Here is a 22949-nt window from a genome sequence, read left to right as displayed (position 1 = left end):
TTATAGCATAATGAGGACAAGGACCCCCTGAGGACTTGGGAGATGGAAGGACTGTTCTCTCTGCCAACTCTCTTTCTGTGTGACCTTGAGTGCACTGCATTTGGACCTCTGTGTTGGTCTTCTGCAAAATCTAAGTATTGGATGAAATCAGGAGTTTTAAGATGAAGTAAGAATGGGTGCCTGGAAACCCATCTCATGGAGCTCTATCTTATCTGTCCCCTTCCTAGTGGCTGCTAAGGGCAGAACTCAGAGTTCTGTGGACCACAGATTGAAAACCACTGAACTAGGTAATCATCTCAAAAGCTCTCCTATTTTAAAACTTGATGACTTTACAAAACACCGTAGGTTTCCCTATCATTTAAAGAGGCAAGTTGGACATCCAGCAAATGAGGAAATATTCTGTAAATAGGTTACAATTTTTTTTAAAACACAGTAGCTGCTAGGCAACATTCATTTATCTTTCAGAAATCAGACCAAAAAAACCCTGCTTCATTGTCTAGGATTTGAAAACATTTTAAAGATACATATTCATTTTCTGCTATAAAACCAACTACTGGAGAGTTTTTGATCATTTGATCCAAAATATCATAATTTCCTTATATCTATATTTCTGTGGTTAAACATTGCTGATATTAATGAATGCAATTTCTGAACTGCTTTTAAGTAAATGGGACTAATATTTCCTTGGGCTTTGGTTAGCTTTTCCTGTACTGTTCCAAATGATTTGGTCATTGTTTGATTTGAGTAAACATCAGTATTTACGTTTACATGAAAAAGGCATGCTTAACCCAGGTCTGTGGTCAATTCAGAGATCCAGGGCACCAAACTTTGCATTGATATGGTTGGCAGTTCTGTGCTGGCTGTGGAGGTGTATGGTGGGTTTAAACCAGATCGCACAGGTTGCTGCAGGCATCATGCAGAACAAGGGTACCTGTAGGATATGATGACACGGGGGCAGGTGACCTGAGTTTATGTAGCATAGGAGCTGCTCTGGAAGCGGAGGCACTTAGGTCCATGACCCAGCTCCTGCCTGCCCTGACTTGGTGCAGATCGCATAACTCCTCTGGGCTTCAGTATTTTCATCTGTAAATATAGATGATAAGCCCTGTCTTGCTAACCTCCTGGGGAAGGTAAAACTGGATTGAGATAACAGATGTGAAAGCACTGTAGAAACTTCAAACAGCAGTAACATTGGGCCAGTCATGTTATAGGGTTGGTTCTCAATAACGATAGCTGACTTGCATCGAGCGCTTGGCATCTTGCTGAGAGCTTTACGTGCACCATCTCATGTACTCTCTATGGTTCCTGTCTGACAGGAATACTATACTCATTGGACAGACGGCAAGACTAAGGCCTAGAGAAATTAAGTAAAGAAGCTACTTAGCTGGTAAAGTCAAATTGAAAAATTGAAGTAAAAAATGAGGATGATGATAATATCTGTCCTATTAACTCACAAGTTAATTAAAAGATTGCATATATTTACACTTTTAAAAACTTTAAAATGTAATATATGAAGTGATCATTATTATTAGTGATGAACTGGCTTGGTGGAAGAACAGAATTGTCCCATAACTGAGTTAGAGCTGACTGTCTGATACTGTGTGGTAGGTCTATAAACTTGGGAAGGGTACGACCATGCATTCTAAAAAACATCAGAACTCTGCTTTATCCATCTCATCATAAATGCATGAAAGTGCAAATGGGATTTTACGATGGTATTTTTTGTCGCTTATTCATTAGCTACTTAAAGTAGTATATTTAAATGAGGTTGAGCAAAAAGAAGGAAGTTGTTACTTTTCTAAGTAATTTACCTACTTTTATAAAACAAACAGAGCTTCGTGACTAGGAAAACATTTCATTATACTTTAACTCCCAACTGAGAAAACCATGTTCTAGCCCTTACATTGAGTTCTCCTTTTTTGGAGACGGACATGGCATAAACCCCATGCAGATTGAATGGCAGTGTCTCATAGCTGGTTAAGTGGGGATTTTACAAGTTGCTAATTATCTTAATTTTTCACGATCATGATTTTATAAAAATCTGATAAACGTGATTTGCTTTCCTGAAGGAATTTCCTAGGAATTTATGTTTCCTGTTGTGAAAACAGCAAATAGAGAGCTACCTCTCTAGAAGACCCATATGAAATTTTAGAGTTCCAAGTCCTTTCATGGAGGAGATAGCTGATTTCTGGAGAGTCTAGGAGTTTCTCTGAAGTCACATCAACATTATCGTACCGGTGATCTTAGTCATAACAGCTGCAGCCACTCACATTTATTGAGTGCTTATCGTGTCAGGCACGCTGCTAAGCTCTTTAAATGTATTACACCCTTTATTCCTCATGACAGCTCTACGAAGTAAGTAGCTATTATCCTTACTTTGGAGGATGACAAAACTGAGGCTTAGTGAGAACAAGGAATTTGCCGAAGGCTACCCAAACCAGTAAGTGACAGAGCCAGGATCCCAAGCCAGGCTATGTTGTTCCAAAGCTCCCCTCCTAAATCACCATGGTATAGTGATAATCACTGCATCACCACTGGACTAGCTGGTCACCAAGTTAGCGTGACTGGGTTTTATAGGTCCACTGTGCATGCTGTCACTCACGGTGGAGATTATTTCTCTTGCATTAGGATTCAAGTTGCATTAGGATTCAGTTCTGAGATTTTGTTCACACTTCGGTCCCATGGCCAGGGATGACTTATGCAATTTGCTGTCAAATTAAATGGTGCTGGACAAAATAAGTCCACTTGAACTCAAAAGAACTGCCACTTGGGGCATACAAGTTTGGGCATTTGCTTAGGACTGCTGCTCTGAATTCCTTGAGGGAAGGGGGAATCTGTATGGAGTTTCAGCAAAAAACAGATTTGTTGGCTAATGATTGTGACCATGATAGTGTGATGAGTGAGAGCTTTTTTTGCTTCTCCAACCTTTGCCAATTTAAGCCCCCTTCATTACTGCCTTGGAGAGAAAAGCAGAGGTCTGTGCCAAACCCCCCCCCCCCAAGACAAACCAAAAATAACCTGAAAAGGTGGTTCTCTGATCTTCTCACAAATAATGTCTTGCACAATTCCCCCCAGACAGCCTTACCAGTCTTACCAGTCTCCTAGACTGAGTTACGTAAGGCCAAATGTAGCCTTTTTTACATTGAAAGACACTCTGAAAACATAAGGTGCTTATTAGCTGAACTAAAACTATGCCTTTTTAGTTGTTGCTGAACCACAGGTATACATTTGGAGGCTTTCTGGCCACATGATAGACTTTACCCTTCATCCAAGAAGCAATGATGACACAAACCATTGCACCAATCACCAGGTACTGTGTTAAAAAAAATAATTTCCCCTCGTGTAAAACAGAAGCTATGATTATAGCATGGCAGGCACGAGGAGGATTTTACATTTGATAAGATTCCAAGTGTCTTAGCTACCATAGTGTTAAATCAATGAAGCAGAAAACACGTTAAACATGTCCAGATCTCTGATATCCAAAAGGGCCATGCCTCCGGACTTCTGGGTGTGCCCAAGTTGGGACCACCACCAGAACATATACTATACTCTGTATAGGGTGTGTGATGGGACTAGTGATAACATAGCTCTGAGGCACCTGTGAGAAATATTCTCAATTTTAGCTAAAAGTTATTAAATTTTAAACTTCACTTTCTCTCCTGTCCCATTATAAGCATTGTTTTAGCTTCTTTTCTGAGACCGCTTTTGGCCTGGAAACAAAGAATTTTGTCATGTCATAAAAATAACTGCATAAATGCCATCAGTAGAGAGCAATACAGCTTTCTTGGGATGGAACATCTGGCCACCAGGTAAGCTCACTTGTTGGTCTTGTAGTGAAAGGAACTCAAATTCCTGTCTCAGGAAATGTCAACTTACTACATGTCATGGATATTCATTTCAGGCTTGCTTTAGAAGAGTGGAAAACGAGAATGCTAAGTCATTGAATTCCACGTGTCTATTATATACAGAATGATTTTACCTATGTATGAGCTATAGACAAAACTGGAAAGAGATATAGCAAAAGCATTAATAGTGATAATCTGTGGGCACTGGAGATTTTTAGTGAATTTTATCATTTTCATTATAGTCTTTTAACTTACCAACATTTCTGAGTTAGCATGAAGAATCAGAAAAAAGCCATGAAAACATGAAAATTATTTTGGAAAGAATAGGCTAGATGTCAACAATCTCTTTAGTCCCAAGAACCACTAGACGAATCCAGCCACAACCATAGAAACCTATGGATGCTGTTGGTGAGTGAAATGAGTAAGTGATGTCATTCATTAGTTCAAATTATTATACAGCAAATTAATGAGAACAGTGAGGCTATTTTGGTAAACAGAAAAATTGGGTATCAAGGATTATGGCTAACGGTTATCACATCCAGTTTATTTCTGATTTGTTTTGGTTTTAGGTGTGTAGTAATGAGAAAATTCTTATCTCAGAGAAGTAGTTGCTAATGGTGACAATTTTTATAGCTCACGTTACAATCTTCAGATATTTATTTTTTAATTAAACAGACATAATCACGGAACTTAACAATGAGGGCAAAAAGTATTTCCTTTGGTAGTGAAATAATTTTACTATTGTTACAACAATTTTTAATTTTAGCTTAGCTTGACCAAGTTAACAATTCGTTTATGTTTGAGTATACTTTTTGTGAGTTATTGTTTAAAGATACTTCAAAATATATAAACTGAAATTTAATGAAGCAACTCCACGGAACAACAACTTCTATAGGCACAGTTGGAAAACCACTAATTTAATGCAACAAATAACCCTCTCACTTCCACTAGTGGGTGAGAAAACTAAGGCCCAGAAGGGTAAAATAATAAACCCAGGGATACAGACTTATTTAGTGCCTTTTTTGCTGTCCATGGTACTTCACAATCTCGACAGGGAATGAACATGGCTATCTAAATGGGATTTTGCTTTCAAATAATCGGCCCAAAACCATAGTCTAATACAGGAAAAGTGAAGAACTATCTCAATGGCTACATAAAATAAATTTCTTTTGAAATTCCAAAATATGTGACTTTGTTCTAAACAATACCTCTTGTGTTTTCCCTTTTAGGGGCTTCTAGGTTTGGGTGCAAAGGTGTTGTTTAATGTCACCATGTCACTCTTGATTTTACTATTAGACAGTTAAATCTGTAGTTAGAAAACAGTTCCTTGGGGGTTTGATTCTGCTGTGTCTGATGAGAGGGCAGACCTATTTTATCGAGTCTCTTCATCTCCTTTTCTCAGACTATGACTTCTTATTTTCTCTAGGAACTCAGGAAGGTTGCTTTGATCCTGGATATGCAAATGAGTTCAGTGAATTTCACAGCAATCCCGAAGTATCTTAACCTCAGACTAGCATATCTACATTTCCTAAAGCAGTTTCCTCTTAAACCTCTTCTACTGCTCTTAATTTTTACAGCTTTCTTTAATTACCTCTGTAATAAAAAAGCAGCTTCCTGACATTTGCTTCTAACTTATTTTTTGTCTCCTTTTCTCTCTCTCTTTTTTAATAGCCACCTGTCCCAACATTTATACATGTGCTGTATTAGATGTTTTAAAATAACATAGACATAGAAAAAAGATACATTTCACAAACTTCTTTCATGTAGGATGGCCTTTTGCTTTTGAATAATAAGAAATAGGCCAAAAATATTACTCCAACAGAAAAGATAGGTGAAAATCAGAAGCCAGAAAAAAAATGAGTAAATTATTTACTGATTAGAAACGTATTTCTTAAAAGTGTTAACAAAATGCTTTCACTTCACAACTGTTTTTCATGGCCATCTCTTCACTGAAGTTTTTTCTGAGTGAGGGAAAAGCTTAAGGCAGTTGTGGGAAGTGAATTCGTCATTTCTCCTAGAAATACACACATAAATTTTCATAGGACTGTGTATAAGACCTTCAAAGTTGCTCTATGGCTGAGTCAACCTGTTTGAATTGGGATAATTATGCTTTTTATGCACTGGTCTTCCTGGCATAGGTATGGATAAAGACGTATAATAAGTAAAATAATTTTAAACTAGGGTTGAATTGCATGAGTTAGAATTATCTTGGCTAAAAATACCTCATACCCTTAATATTTCCAGAATAAAGAGGTCCAAGCAAAATTTTAACACCTCATTTGGTTTTATACCGTATCCAATCTTTAATACATAGTTATCTGGTGTAATATGAAGCAAAATTAAACTTCACCTGAATTATATATTTATAAAATATCTACTCGTCTGTTTCTGTAATGAAAACCTGTTATTCTGAGTTCACTTTTATCAGCTAGGTAATGTGGTGCCTATGAGTAAGTTAATAATAGCAATTTCACGTCACCTGTAGAACTTAGAATTCCTGAATGTGAGGCAGAAAGAGTACAAGAAAATACACTTTTAAAAGGTAACAGCAGAAAACAAAAACTAAAACTGCATTGCCTACAATTCAAAAATAGAGTGAGTTTCAGCCACATGGCTCATGTAGTATTTTACCTATTCAAAGTTTTGTTTTATGAATATATAGTTAATAAACTATGATTTAAAAAATACCATTGAGATGTTTCTCAGAAATCCAAGGGTCCTGGAAAGGATTCTCTATCTTTTGGTCTTCATGATGAGTTTTGTAGGATAAGAGTTTTCATATATCCTCTCTCACGTGTTGAGGATGAATAAGCCAAGTTAATAAAATTACCAGGTAGTGTTGCAACTAAAAAGGCAAATATTACACCCATGAAAAGATTCTTGACCTGCACTTCTATGACTACTCATCATCTGAGATATTTCATTCATCAGTCTGATTCTTGATCCTGCAAATAATTGAGGGTCAATTATGGTTTCCCCAAAGCAAACATAGGTGAAAGTGTCAAGTGTCTCTTTAAGGCTCCTAATTAAAAAGACCTTTAAAAAAGAATCTGACTGGTAGAAATAAGTCCTGCTTTCTCTTCAACAAAGGCTGAGTTTATTTAAATGTGGAAGAACTGTTCTAAGGCTGGTTTTGATTCTGGTTAATCGGTGTGGCCCACCATAGGCTAAAATGGGTCAGCTGTGACCCTGAAATATGGTCGGCTCTGATCATCTCACTGATCAGGTGACAGGGTGAAAATGCAAAGAATCCTGAGAACATTGTACCATCACGTTTGTTAAGGTCAGAAACAAGTAACCAGAGTGAAACAAAATCAGAAGAGAAAATGACTCTGCAGAGTGCTTTACCTGTAGCTTTACCAATGGAAAACCTATAGACCCTGAGATGGCATCTTACAGTAGCAAGAGTGAGGGGCATGGGTTCTAATAACACGTGACTAGGAACGGACACTGGACGGCAGCACTTATTTATTTTTAATTTCATTTTATTTTTGATGAACCAGCTTTTAAGAAGCTTATTTGAACTTGATTTATGTTTATGGTAAATAAACTGGTAAATGTGACTGACCTGGCTGGACAAGGATCCAGGTTGCACTCCTGAAGCTTGGGCTTGGGTTTGATGTTCTCGGGGTAATAGTGACAGTATTGGTCAGCAACCACTCGGTTACTCCGAAGATCGTAACACTCAGCCGATGTCAGCTGGTAACCTGCGGTATCAAACCATTCAGGCAAATTTCAATGCACACATCAATGCAATATATTCCCTTAGGCTTTTCTGGCCATCTCATATTAATGAAAATTCTTCCCCAACGCTCCAGTCATTTCCAGGACCAAAGACGGATAAATGGAAGGCTTGTTAATTTTTGCAGGCCTCAAAAACTGTGTTTTTCCACTTGAATTTTAATAATTAAATTATACCATAGGGCTTGAACTACATAAGCGCATAGCTAGATTATAAGACTGTTGTAAGTACTATTCTTATTCATTTCTTTTGTATAATCTAACAGTCTAACACAGAATTCTGTATCCAAAAAAGGTCATCAGTGTTTATTTACTAACCATCTCATGCAAGCATGCAAAATTGCCTCCCTCGTACCTGGGGCCTCAGGGAGAATAAACTCCCAAATTAAAAAAAATAACCCCCAACACCACTCCTCTTGGTCAGCGGGTGACCATGGGACATGACATAGGATTGGGTACTGCTAGCTGCCTGGAAACTTTTTTTTTCTTCTTTGCCTAAATTCAACCTGAATGGGTTAAGCTGAGTAAGTGGATGACTAAGACCATCATAAATCTCAAGTTTCCCTACACAACTAAGAAAATACCTCGTACTGTTCAATTTTTGTTTCAAAGTCCTCTATCACTTCTCTTTAATTCTCTAGCCAATATTTCTTTTTTTTTTTTACTTTTTTTTTTTTTTGTGGTACGCGGGCCTCTCACTGTCGTGGCCTCTCCCATTGCAGAGCACAGGCTCTGGACGCGCAGGCTCAGCGGCCATGGCTCACGGGCCCAGCCGCTCCGCAGCATGCGGGATCTTCCCGGACCGGGGCTCGAACCCGTTTCCCCTGCATCGGCAGGCGGACTCTCAACCACTGCGCCACCAGGGAAGCCCTCTAGCCAATATTTCTTGATTTCCATGCACAAATTTCCACTCTTTAGAGAATTCTCTTTATTTATTTATTTATTTAAAAATAGTGTTGCTCAGTAATACTTAATTCTACTCATAGTATGTTTTACCTTTCCTACCTACCTCTTTCTTGTCCTGTGGATTTCTGGTGGGATGGTGATGAGGACTTAGATTCTTGGGGTGAAAAATAAATGTATATAGAGTATTTTTTTAAAAAAATTAGGCCTTTTGTATCATTCTAACCCTAATCAACTCCAAAATATATTCCCCATGGGCAGTGGTTGAATATTGTTATTGCTAAATAAGTGTTAGAAAGTCAGATTTAGAGTCGTTAAAAGTCCTGCAAAAGATTTTAGGAGATCAGAAGGAGGCTTCCAAACCAGCTTTCCTGACTTGAAGCTGTGTTGTCAGACCACCCACAAAAATTAATTGTTCACTAAAGACCTAAAAAAAGACCTTTTAACAATTTTACTGTAAAGATGAAAAGCATGGAAAGTAATGGCTAAGAACACATGTTCCATTTAAGTTTTTGTCTTATAAGAAAATCAAAAAGCAAAATGGTATTTTACATAAGTAAATATACTTTTGTTTTTCAATTGCATTATACTTAAAGCAGATAATTTGATGACAAGCTAATTATTTTATAAATTTCCAGAAAATAATTTCTACTCAAGGACAGAATTTATCAGGTAGTAAAATGTGGGCACAAGCAGTAAGTAAACACTAAATGTGAGATTATGAGTTTTAAAAATTGTAATTTGTCAGCTAAAAATGTGGCTGGGAAGCTCTTCCAGTGTGTGTGAAATGAAAACTTAAAACACAAATGAAATAAAGGAGCAAAATGGTCAGATAATTGTGTTTTCTAAAGTTTCACAGGGTATTTGGAGTAGCAATTCTTTACACTTAGCGAAATGCTCGGCTAGTTGAATGTGGAACCAGAAACATATGAAGGAATTTAAAGATCATTTCTTCAGCAATTTTCAAACTGTGGTCCATGAAACGTGCGGAAGGCTGGTTTCTACATCTTTCAGGTCTTCACTCTGAACAGTGTTCCTTTATCTGGCTCCCTAGTAAGATTTCCTTTGAAGAAAGCGTTTGATAGCTCAGCACATTTGAGAACTACTGATGGTTCTAATTCTTCACTTAGATGTGAGGAAAATAAAGCCCAAAGAGGTTGGCTTGTATATGAATCTAACATTAATTGCCTTATTATATAGCAAGCCATTATCAACGTTACTGAAATTATATGCCAACAGCAGCTCTATGTGAAACTGACGCAGCAGGCCTCTTACTGAATTGCTACTTCTCACAGAACATGTTTTTTATTTAAAAAGAAAAGAAAAAAAAAATACTTCCTTAGACTTCTTTTTTCAAAACTGCTTCCTGTGTTAGTCATTAATAGGTGTATCAAAACAACATATTCCCATAAATATCAAAGTAATTGGCACTTTATTTTTTAGCAAAGTGATTTTCCATTCAGCACAGATAGAGCAACTGGAAACACTATTTTACTGAAATGCTTAAAATGTTGAATTAATCGTTATGTAACAACCAAGTGAAAGCACTCATTTTTGACTAAGTGCTTTTAAGGTAAAATTGAACAATGCTCTATAGAACCTCCTTTTCAACAGTTTGTTCACATGATGCAGACACAGGTAACACAGCTGAAGATGAATTATATCATATATTCTTATTGTTTTATGAAAATTAATGGATAATCATTTGTCTCCATTTTGAGGTAATATCCTTCTTTTCTCTTATCAAAATAATATAGTGATACCTATGTGGATTAGCTACTTAAAGTGAGTCAATGAACAGGCGTCCATGAAGCTGCAGCTACAATTTATTTCATATGCTCATTTTTAAAGGAATATACATAAAATTTATACCCATTAAATTACCAAAACTTTTAAAAAAGTGATAGTCCACAAATACTGGCTCAGTTAGCAATGAGACTAAAATATTCATAGACTGCTTATTACCCTTCTGGAAAGAATTTTGGTAATATAGCCACAAAAATTCTGCAACTCACTCTTGTGAATTTAGTCCAAGGAAATAATTTGAAAGGAGAAAAATACTTAGGTATTAAGTTATTCATTACATTATAATAGAGAAGTTTAAATGAACTGAATGATCTTCTAGAGGGATATGGTTAAATAAATTCTTATAAAATAATTCATGGAAATTATTCTGTAGCCATTGTAGTAATTATTAAAGGTGCGGGGGACCTTTTCCAGTAACGCAAAATGCTGTTCATGTTACAGACACGATGGAGCAGAGATGGGAATTTGTCTGGTGACTTTTCAGGAGAGGTGTGTTTTCATGTATAAATAAGTCAAGTGGCATTCTTTTTACTGTATGGATGACAGGGTAGAGCTGACAAATAACGGAGCCTAAGTCTATGGTGCAGTGATTTTTTTTTCTGGTAATAAACTGTTTAATTAATCTCTGATTCTCCTTGGATACATCATGCTATGTAGAAGGCCTGATAAACACTCTTCACTTGATTTCTTAATAGATAAGTTCATTCGACCAGAGTAGTTTGTTCTCAAATGAATAGAATCACCTCTAGACCAAGCTGTTGCCTGGGTACGACACAGCTCGTCCTGGACTTCCACGAATCAAGGAAAGGAGGAAAGACCATTTCCTCTGATGGGGCTCTACAGACAGAAAACGTTCCTGGGGCATCTACACTGAGGTATCTGCCTTACAGGAAGGCTTCAGGATTTGGCCTCACTGAGAAGAAAGAATCTGACGCACCCAGCACTTCCATATGCCGAAGTGACTATTTGTATCACAGCTGAGTCCTGCCTCAGAGACGCCAAGAGCTCCTAGACTAAGTGAGCACCATTACCTCCTCCACAGGTTGCTGAGCAAGGAAAGAAATCCGTCTCCCTCCATCGGTGGATGATAGGCTGATAGAAGATGAACTGGACTGTACTGTCTGCGGGCCCCGAGTTGCGGATCTGCAGGAGACAATGGCAAAGCAGAGGAACTAATGTGACAGAGGGGTGCCCTCTGGGCTCCTTGCAGCTTGGACAAGGACGTGTGGTAGTAATGATGGCCTCAGGCTGTGTCCAGGACAGCACTGGGAGAGAAGGGGCAATGGCAGTATCACCCATCTTACCATCTAACCAGCAAACGGTCCTGGCACAAACCATCACTATCATCACCTTCTCAGTTCTGTCACCACAGGACAAGGAATGGCAACGTCTCAACTCGTGATGCTAGCAGGACTGTATCCCAAGCCACTTATTCCATTCCCTCACCCTCTTTTATTTCCAACCTCTCTGGTATGACAGGTAAAATTATATGGATTTTTCAATGTAGGTTCAGAAATAGACAGCTTGTTCTAAGAAAATTATAAATGCAATACGCTGCAAAAAATTTAAAGGTACTGTCATTGGTTAAGAGAAATAAAGAGTTAAAGAATTAAGGAGCCCTTCCCACTCAGAGACATACTTGGAGTTTCCTGGCAATTTAGTGATTCACATATCTTAATGTGCAAAGTTACCAATGGGAAGCTCGCTAAAATGCAAATTCGTGGGTTCCAGCCCAGAGATCCAGGCAATTCAAATGTAGACAGTCCAAAAATCAAAGTTTGAAAAACACCAACTTACATGATAAAAGCATTTACTTCAAATAAAACATGTGTTTATGGAAATTACAGCTCCTTTGTTTTGTAAAAGGGAGGAATGTGAGGCAATAATTCTTTAACAGTTTAAAAGTAAAAGATTGAGGAAACAAACTCAACCTGAAAGAGAAGGAAAAGTATCCAGCAGGAACAACGCCTTGCTTTTACAAAGACGGAATGACGTCATACAACATTTAGACAGTTGGGCAAGGGCGAGGCTCGGGCTATTTCTTATACTAAAGGAAGTTCCATGGACAGCTCCAACTCCATCACAGCAATTAGAGAAGCAACAGTCAGCAGAGTCATGTGGCCTAAGTCTTTGTTAATGTTTTCAAGCCTTAGCACTGTTCCAACTCCCCTTTATCTAGAAGAAATTGATGGATTTGGGCTTCAGATTTTTTTAAAAAGATAGCCTTTTTTTTTTTTTTTTGCTACTGAGTTTAAAAACTGGATTAAATACCTAGGGTGCAGACGGAAATAGGAACACCGAAGGAACAGGTGCTAAACCCTAGCTCGGTTTTTGGCATTGGGATAAGAATATGAAACGTTCCTCAGAAAATCTGGAAGCGCTGCAAAGGAGAAAGAAGAGAGAAAAGCTACAGAATATCTCATATTATGCTAGGATTCTGACCCACGGAGCATCCAGGTCTCTCCTAATTAGAATAAACAGTGATACAATTCCCTACTTTAAAGCAACAACAGCTGAAGCAATACAGTGTCTTTCACAAAAGGGGAGCATGGCCTACAGATTAATATTTTTCAGTCCTATGTGTCAGACACAGGATATCTAATTGCTTGCTGAGGGAGGTAGTATTAATCACATTCTTTGGAAAGCTTTTTTTTTTGTAAGCTCACAAAAGCCGATTGCTCTTTTGGGATGTGTGATTGTCATGCTGGAAAGCTATTAGAAGAGGACTCTCATTTGAACACAAGCTCCATTAAAAATAAAAAGGCCAGAAAATTTGTTTAGATCTGGAGAGACAGATTATTTTGCAGAGGTCCCTTTTGGGATGCTAGAAATTAAACTAAGCCCTAAGAAAGCGTGTGTGTGTTAGCAGGGGGGTGCGGGAATCAAAATGAGGAGGATATGACATCCAAATACTTGGAGAAACATTGTTCTAGAATATCTACAGGGTCCGGCTTATCTTCTGGTCTGCTTAAAGAGGCCAAAAATGGAGCAGGTCCTTTCTTCAGCTCCCTGGGAATTACCAAGAAAACCACCACATGCCCAAAGAGAAAGGCATGAATGTCAAGGAGTTTTAGCGTCAAGAGGGAGTGTTAGTAAATACCATGTTGAAGGAAAGAATACAAGCAGCTTAGAAAGAATATTGTTCTCAATGAGTTCAATGAAATGATGCACAATGACCACAAATGCAGAGACTCTATGCCTAGATTTGAAAAGAGACTGGAAAGAACACGGACATCTTATTTCAAACAGATGAAACCAATTATGGTGTATCCAAATCTCTGATCTCATAATTTTGCTTGGTTCCTTCCGCCCTGAAAGCACTCCTGCCTCTCCCTTCTCAATAGTTGCCTTCTTTTAATAAGAACAGCTACAACTACCACAACAACCAGTACTTACTACATTCCTACCGTGTGCAGGGAACATTTTATTTATATTAAATTGAATCTTAAAACTACTCTGCATTATCATCCACATTTACAATGAAAAAAATGAGGCTCACAGGGGTTAGGTGACTAGCTCAAGGCAACACAGCAAGGAACCAGCAGAGCAGGGATTTGAATGCAGGTCTGCCTGTCTCTAAAGCTGCCATTCTAGGTACCAAGCAATCCTATCACTGTTGTGAAGATGTAGACATTTATCTTTAGTGGTATCCTTGTAACTCTTCTCAGTATCTTCTTAATTTTACATTTACATTTTAGAGTAGAAAAAATATTAAAAAAAAAAAAAAAAAGAAGAGGCTAACTGGATGCCTAACTTTGATGGCCTAAATTGTTGCTTACAGAGATGAACCACCGTGTTCCTTTTTCCTGGTTTTATTAATTCTGGGCTGCTGGGACTCTTTTTATCATTAGGTCTGGAGCTTCAAAAACCTTAAATCCTCAAACATCAGATTTGGGTTCTCAAATGTACATTGAAAGCTTCAGTTTGACACATTAGAATTTGGTTTTAGGGAACTAAACCATCTGGCGTATGTAATTTTGACCTCTTCAAGTTAATAAGGAAAAAGAATGTTCCAAACCAAGTTTTTCTTCCTATAATTATAATGGTTCAGTGTTTCTAACTCTATATAATAACTTCTCACATTGAAAGTAAAGGAGAAGACAAAACTGGTCACTTTCCATAAGTTGATCACGCTGTCATGGTAGAGCTGCAGGGCGTACAAATATGTGCTTGGATAACTGGTAAGTTTTAAGTCCACATAAAATCAAAGGAAACAAGGAGAGATTTCAAACTCACAAAAGACATCAAGCACACATAGGCTCTTGCAGATGAAGCACTATGAAATGCCATACTTTTCCTTCTCAGTGGGGAAAAGGGTAACTTGTGAGCCTTGGGATGTTCGCCAACTAGGTTCCTTTCTCTTTCGAATGTCGTAGAAACTTTCGCCCCAGAAGGACTGGCAGGGCAGCGGGCAGGCAGGGTTCTCTCAACCCGCCTTGCCGGCAGTTAAGTTGCTGCTCTGGCATGAGGAGAGGTGGACAAAAGGGAGCTGTGGGCAGACCCACCACTGTGAGTCACTGAGCTGGGACGCCCGGACCCACAATGGTATTCAACTTGGTCACCTGCTCTTAGGGCAGCCAGGGATGCCGCGACTTGGGAAGGCTTGGAAATGGTGGAAATAAATCAGTATGCCTGCTAGGGAGGGAATAAAATGGAAAAGAGGGGAATCTGTTTATTAAAAGCCTCAGTCTCCTATATTTTAATTTGGGGCTGTTCTGGTGGCAGATGGTGATAGCAAATCATCAAAAAACTGTAAAAATATTTTTAAATGCTTTTGTGGGCTTTGAAGAATATGCAACAATAATCATATCTTTCTTATTAGCATTTAGGTGGTTACAAATACTTAATATTGATACAGTTGTTACTCTCTTGCCTTTCTCTTCCTTATTCTGTAAACTCCACGAAGGCAAGTATCACTTATCTTGCTTATTGCTCTTCCTTCAGCATCATCTACAATGTTTAGCACATAGTAGGTGTCCAAACAATTGAATAAATGAATGCATGAATGAAAAAACCAAATGAATTATTTACTGACCACGGTCCTTTCAAGCACTTTTGGAATTGCAAACTATTATTTGTGACAAATTCTTGGAAGTGTTATCTTTTTATATACATCTTGCAGTTTTCTTGAAGATGTTAATAATCATTTCTTGTTGACAAAATTGATTATGTTGATAAATTTTATGAAAAGACGCAGTATTGTTACAACACAGCCCTCACCCCAAAGTACTTTTCACCCTCCTTTGAAGGTTATCTCTTTCGGCAGGATAGTGTAGCGGAAAGGGCTTATAAAAATGCTAGTTATTATTGGAATAAAACATAGACTTCAATTTTCTACTGTGTTAACAGTTGGAAATGCTAAGATTAGAGGTTATTCAGTAAAAATAATGAAAAAAACATTGGTAGCACCCAACTTTACTTTTACACTTCCTATAGAGTTTTCTAGTCGTCCTAAAATGCCAGACCTCAATATTGGGAGATACAGCAGTTCAGCTCATAGGCCCTGGGCTCAGGGTTGCATGAGAGATGTTGGTTATGGATTTACTGCCCAAAGCCCTTGCGTATGGCAGTAGATCAGGGATGTTTCTCTGGAAATAATGAGTGTAATGTTGGCTAAGGAACAAAGAGGTGGAAGCAATGTGTCAGGACGAAGATGCTAGGCAGGGCAAACTAGAGTCTACTGGATGTGTTACAGGGAAGAACAAAATCTGACTACATGTTGGATCTGTTTCTTTTACTTTAATCTTTGCTTCCCGTTGCTTTTGCTCACTAAAAGAATACTGCCTGTACATAATGGCCTGCCTCGGGGAACCCTGCCCCTCTGCCTGAATGTTAAACCAAAGTGCCTTTGTTCAGGGAAACATCCTGACCCCGTCTACCTGTGAATGGCTGCAAGAAAGAAGGAATTAACACATCCCCTCCCCGAGGCTGGCCATTTCAGGAGATATCTGCAAAACTTATGGCCTTTTTACTTTACTTCCCCACCTCCTCCCCCTCTCTGTTCTATTAAAGAAACTGGCATCCAGACCCCCGATAAGATGGTTCTTCAGAGACACTAGTCTGCCATCTTCTCTGTCTGCCGGCTTTCCGAATAAAGTTGTATTCCTTGCCTTGGCACCTCGTCTCCTGATTTATTGGCCTGTTGTGTGGCAAAAAGAGAGCTTAGACTCGGTAAGAGAAGGACTGTCTCAGTGCTGCGATGCAGAAGGAGGGCAGAAAAGAAATGAGCAGAGTGGAGCCAGCGGGGCTAGGATTGGGCAGGGGTCTGCCTCTCTCAGCATCACAGAAAGGTGAGGGGTTGGTTCTCTGACTCTGTATCTTAAACCTAGCTGTTGCACTTGTAGAACAATGTGTGAAAACGAACAAGAAGTGCAGGGTATTGTAATCAGCTCAGTCCTAAACTCTTGGAATCGATTAGCATAAAGGAGCATGTTTATTGGGGGAATGAAATCACTATTTATTACATGCTTCTTTTTTCCCTATAGTTAATTTAGACTTTTCCGCTCTAGAATGTCTGGCTTACAACAATGATTTTCCCTTTGTATGAACATAGGTTGACCAGTATGGGGTCCATCTAGAGACAGGCTGAGTGGCACGGTGAAATCAACTGGGAATTAAACATTTGCCAAAGCTCAGCCTCCACCGGAGAAAAGAGTCGGTGATTTCAATCCTACCTGAGATTCACAGGACGCCCAAGTCTCACAAAGTGTGTGTTCATCACATTAGCTTGTAGCAAGCATCTATAGCTTTTACTATCCATTTAAATTTGGTACTTAATGATATGCACCACTATTTCAAAATTTCCTATTCAGTGTTTTATCTGTCAAATGGCATTATGAGCTAGGAGAGGGCAGATACCATATTTCGAAATCAATCTGCCCCACGCATGAAAGCATCTCTTGAAAGAAGAATATACATGGAAGTTCTATAAACTTACTTGATGAAGTGAACTCTCATAACTTTGCATGTGTGATTTCTGTCCAGGGCCCCCTCCTATTGTGCCCCCTTTAATAAAAACAATTCTGGGGTGTGCTGAATTATGTACAGGGTAATGCTCAAGGCTGTCCAGAAAGAAATATGAAGGCATCAGCTCTGCCTAATGCCCTAACTTTGAGAATAGAAACACTAGCTTTCTATTCCCTAGAGTACTTAGGCAAAAACTGGGATAATGCTGATCTTCCTAACCAAATTCCCCAACTGTGGAAGTGTAATGCATTTAGAAAATTATCCTCTGTAGGAAATACCTGTTCTCTGATCGTCAGTGCATGCACTGTGAATCAGTGTTCTTAGCTTTGAATACGCTGATGGTTTACTATTATGCTGTGTACTTCTGCTACTTTGGTGGCTTAGGTACTCATCAGTCACTTTTCTCTCCAGCTAATATGGCTTTCTTAAATTTTAAAAATGGGCACGAACCGAGTATGTATAAATATACCTTAGCTGCTTTCACAAGTAGAGCTAAGTTCAGTGTTCGAATAAAGACTGGGCTATGACCAAAAAAACCCCTCTTCTAATCTGGGAAGGTCCTTATCTTTCACTGAGTCAGTAGCTTCAGAAAAGATACACATGGCTTGGTAAGGGAAGAAGAGTATGCTAAGCCAGACAATCATCTAGCCAATAGCCAATCACCCCTAACAATGAATGTGATTATAGGTGTCACAGCCAGGCTATGCCCACCTCTATGGCAGTTAGAGCTATACCTGCCAAACTGTTCCTGGGTGTACCACTTGTAAATCAATCAGCCTCTGACTATCTTCAGAGAAGCAGTTTTCTACCATTGTGTAGACAGAGTATCGTGATAAGTCTGATTGGAAGTTAAAGCATTTGAAAGAGATGGAAAGGAAGTCACTTGGTTCTGTTTGCTTTTATACACACTATCTCATTCAATTCCTTACAAAGGCTCTATGGGGGGAGATTTTATCACCATTTTTCAAATGAGTAAATAGGCTCAAGGAGGTGAAACAACATACTCAAGGTCACACCCCCAGTAAGTAGGAGAATATACAAAATTCTAGAGTGTTTATCCTTTTTACCCCTCTACACTAGCATTGCCAAAAATGTATAGCCAGTGTATGAAGTACAAATTTTTGGAAGACATGTTCCCGTAGGAGGTAAGATGAGCGTTTAGTCCATTTTTAAAGGCGGCCAGGAAAAGAGATTCCAAAAATAATTTTGGAACCAATCGTAATATATAAGAATTCTCACTGTGAGAAAATCTTCCTTACGTGCAAAAAAGTCTTTTCCTTTTAAATAAACAAAAATGGTACTTTGGCAATAAACTTCCAAGGAGATGTTGATAAACGACCATTCTGATCCCTATGCATTTCATTTAGAAAGGAAGTTGTTACTTAAATTAATGTATAATGCAAAAGAGATTATACTTTGAATGACACTGAAAACTGAATTACAAACTATGTGTATAATTTCTAAGCACCTAAATCATGAAAGATGGCAAATAAGCAAATGACAATCTTTCATTTTCAGCTATTTCCTGGGGAAAATTAAGGGAGAAAATGTTGCTTTATTATAAATCACTGGCAAAAAAGGTAATTTTCTTCTTTTTCCCTGTATCTCCTTACATTATCTGGCTCATTTTCAAGTTTGAGTAAAAGTATTTAAAAATTATATAATCTATTTTAGAATAAGTTTACATTTATTTGATCCTGATATTTTCTAATGAAACCTTAATCTCCTCTCATTTGCAACCTGAACCTAGGTCACCAAAGAGGATATAATGCAAAAGACAGTAAAATGATAGCTCAGCCTGTTTCTGAAAGAAGATACTTACAGGTGCCAAGAATCTAGAAAAGCATCAAAAAGTTCCTCAAAGTTCATTTTTCCTTTAATATGTACATTTATACATAGAAGAAAAAATACCCTCTTAGAAGCAACACAGAATACTAAAAAGGGTTTTGAGCCAGAAGTAGAGACATGATCTTTGGTCCCGGCTTGTCACTGGTGTGAGCTAGGGCACATCACTCAACTTCCCTCAGATTCAGTGTCCGTTCAGGAAGGATAAAGATGTCACAACTGTCCCACTTCAGCAACTGCCATGTGGTAAAAGTCCCTTATTCATCCAGCACTTGTCAGAATTTTTACGGAGATATGAAGACAGATATGATTCTGCCCCTGCCCTTGAGGAACACGAAGAGGGGAGATGTGATGGAAACTGGAATTTGAGGTCAAGTCATAGAATGCTTCTGGAAGGAGAAAGTCCTGAAGTACAAGTATGAGTTAGTGAAGAAAATGGGGGAAGAAAAGATAAGAGCATCGCAGACAGAGGACACAGCATTACGCAAAGGTAATGCGTTATGTGAGTGCAAGATGTTGGGGGACTTGCCAGTCATTCAGTTGACTGAAACAGAGAGGAAAAGTCAAAGCTGAGGTTGGAAAGGTAGACAGAATCCAGATTATTGAGAGTAACAGATGCTGGGCTATGGATTTGCATTTTAATCCCAAAGCAATGAGTGGAGGTGAGGGGGCAACGCAGGAGCACGAATAGGGTTAACTCACTCCGGTTTTTGGAAAACTCACTCTGAAGGTAACATGGACAATGGGTCAGAGGCTGGGAAGCTAATTCAGAGCCCATCGCATTAGTTCAGGTGAGAAATTCAAAGACCTAACCTAAGACAGTGGTGGCAAGGATGGAGAAGAAAGAACAGTCTTCAGAGATGGTATGGAGGTAGAGCTGACAAAGTTTAATGTCTAACTAGGGGTGTATAGGAGAAGGGAATTGGTGTGAATCAGAGGTTTCTGATTTGGCTGGGTAAATAGTGTATTGTTCCACAAGATAAGAATTAAAGAAGATGAAGTAGGTTTCTGGGGCTAGACAAGTCCAATTTTGGACACACTGAGCTCACTGTACCTGTGGGTGATGTGCAGAAGGCAGCTGGACATAAGAAATGCATTTGACAATTCTGTGAACTGTTCAAATATGTACGATATTACTTGAAATCCATTCTATATTTTCAGTCTGTGTATTAACTCTAGAAAATTACTAGGGAAATTAGTAAAAGTGGTTTATTCTAAGGGCTTCAAGAAATTAAAGCATCTCTCATTCTTTTACTGTATTTGTTTGTTCAACTGAAATTATTTAACTACCTACCACATCACTTCTATTGGGAGCTATCTCTGACGGTTTGTGGCTTCTTGACTGGCATCTGGACTGGATTAAAGGGGCTACCATGCAGATGGAGACAGAGGACGGACTCTGGAACCCTTCTTGCATGCAGCCTCACTGCCTATCACATTTCCAACATGCATCCTTACTTCCAGCTGCCATGGGATCATCAAGCCTTAGCTTAAATCAAATGTCCTCTGGCTCCAGATCCTATGATGAGAAATTTATGGAGTCCTGGACACATTACAAGTTCTACAGCTTTACAGCTGAAATCCTTCAGGTCCTTCTGACTTACTGAAGGCAAAAATATGCTTTATTTTTACTGGTATTCCCAAACGGTCTTCTAGTGTGTACATTTTTCCTACAGAACATGTATGTTGCTTCCAGCAATGTGTTTTATATTACCTTGAAGAGTAGGGAAGCTCTGACAGAAGGAAACAACTTGGTATTGCTGCCAGTAGAAGAGGGGAAAAAACCTTGCAACTGGAAGCATGATCAAGCCTATAGATCATTAATTAATCTTTCTCTTTGACAGCAGATACCTTATGTGAGTCAACGACTGTATCCTAAGTTGTTTTAAAAACAGTTTATATCCCTCAACGAATGATATGTTGGCTTTTTGAGTGGGGTCTTTTTATTAACTTATACACACACAAATATATATATATATATATATTTTTTTTTTTCCTAGAACCTTAAAATTTTTGCATGTTCTTATAAAGTCTAGGATGTAGCTCAACACCCTTGAATTAAACATTTCCTGGATAACAAGCTTTCCAAATCTATGTCAAAACCTAAAGTCTCTCTCTCTTCAGGGGATTATAAGTAACACCAGTTGGAGGTAGCTCGAAAACAAGGTACCTAAATGGGCTTACCTTGACAATGAAATCTGCCGTAAGTGGTCCAGCCATTCTCAGTATCTCTTTGTCTGGAAATTTTTGGAAGTCCACAGTAGAATTGTCCACAAGAAAGATGCCTGTAGAGCTGAGACTGTTTTCACCTTTAGCCCCCTGGAGGGTTTTGGTTTCCAGATCTACATAATCAAACACATGAAGAGGAGAGAAAGATGTTCCCAGGGCTACCACAGACCACATGCAAGCACACCTCAAGCAAAAGAACTTTGTCAGGGAGAAGTATTACTCTTTATATGGCTGACATAATTGAAATGTGATAGAAACAAAATATATGGGCACCTCTGGATCACAGAGGAATTTATGCAGCAAATGAAGTTATTTTAAAACTCATTAGCCAAGTATTCAGGGCTCCCTGTCAAGAAATCTTTGATTCCCTGGATGACTTCCTTTGGGTACCTTACTTTATCACAATCCTATTCTTTTGACTAAACCGTCTCCCATACATATCTTATTGATTTCAGGCTTTATGGCCCTCCGTCTAGAATACCCTGAAGTTTCCCTTTTGCTCTATGAGGCCCAGGGTGCCTCTCTGAGTTCCTTCAGCACTCACTGTGAGACCTGATATTCATGTATTACTTTGTATTTATTTATACTTTCTGGTTACTTATTGAATTGTGGTATTGCTCAAAATAAAGAAACTATAGTGACTTAAGGACAGGGAACTAACTATCCTCTTTACTTCTCTTTCTTTTTAAAATCCTTTTTATTACTTCACTCAGCCTTATACACATATATGATGTTTCACAAGAACTCAAGACAGAGAGAGGAACTTGATCCCTGGAGCACTCCGATCTGAATTTGCCCAATGACAAAGCCTAGGAAGCATCTTTTGTTTTAGGAAGTCAGAGCGTGCTGAGGATGAGGGTAATTATGATATATATGTTTCAAAGTAGGTTAAGTTCTCATGTGATTGAGTATTTTAGAATAATTGCCTCCTGTGTGATGAAAGACGGACAGACTAAGTCTAACGATGGTTTGTAAAACTTGCACAAGGACCCTTGGTTTTGGCAGGGGTTCTTTAGCAGAAAGATGGGGTGCCTGGGTAGGGATCTGGGTCTCCCACCCACATTCAATCAGAATGACTCCCCTCTTATGTGTTTTACAGATTGAGGTTTTGGGGTTAAGGACAATTTTAAGGTCTCTGGAAGCACTAAGGTACCTAATGTATTTGCACGAAATTATTCTAGATGTTGTCTACTTCAAGTTCTCTACTAGAAGGAATACCAACAGGTAGAAAATGCTGGTGTCCCATTAAATGCCCATGCCCCTCAGATGAAGTCCCGTAGCCTTTCTCTGGGAGTAGGTCTGGCTTTCCTCCCCTGTCCCAGGGCTGAGAGGACCTCACAGAATAAAAGGCACATTGAGAGAACGCTGGAGTGGGAGAACCACAGTGGTTGTCATCAGAGGAAGGCAGTAGCATCTCTGTATCTCCTTCCTCTAGCCTTCACTCCTCGAGCTGCCTTCCATGTATTTGCACTCATTTGTGGAAGTATCTCCAGGACATTACATTAACCTAGTTTTGGAAAACTCTTGGAGGTCTAAGCCTGAGTATCTGATTCAATTTTATCACCAGGTCTCCCAGAAGTACCTCCCAGGTACTTCTGATTAAAGATGAGCTGG

General features: G+C 38.7%; 1 protein-coding gene across 2 annotated transcripts in view; it reads right to left on the bottom strand.

Annotated features, from left to right (window-relative positions):
* ADAMTSL1 (ADAMTS like 1) overlaps window positions 1-22949 on the bottom strand; it is a 1021102-nt gene that overhangs the window by 271032 nt on the left and 727121 nt on the right. For both annotated transcript variants that reach the window (XM_060300968.1, XM_030840590.2), the window contains 3 exons: window positions 21291-21448; window positions 11327-11438; window positions 7414-7552 (listed from right to left, as the gene is read on the bottom strand). In XM_060300968.1, coding sequence (XP_060156951.1) covers window positions 7414-7552; window positions 11327-11438; window positions 21291-21448 — 409 coding nt within the window. The remainder of the gene's footprint in view (window positions 1-7413; window positions 7553-11326; window positions 11439-21290; window positions 21449-22949) is intronic.

Source organism: Globicephala melas, chromosome 6 (assembly GCF_963455315.2).
Source record: "Globicephala melas chromosome 6, mGloMel1.2, whole genome shotgun sequence".
In the NCBI taxonomy this organism is placed as follows: Eukaryota; Metazoa; Chordata; class Mammalia; order Artiodactyla; family Delphinidae; genus Globicephala; species Globicephala melas.
This window is presented reverse-complemented; position numbering and strand designations above follow the sequence as displayed.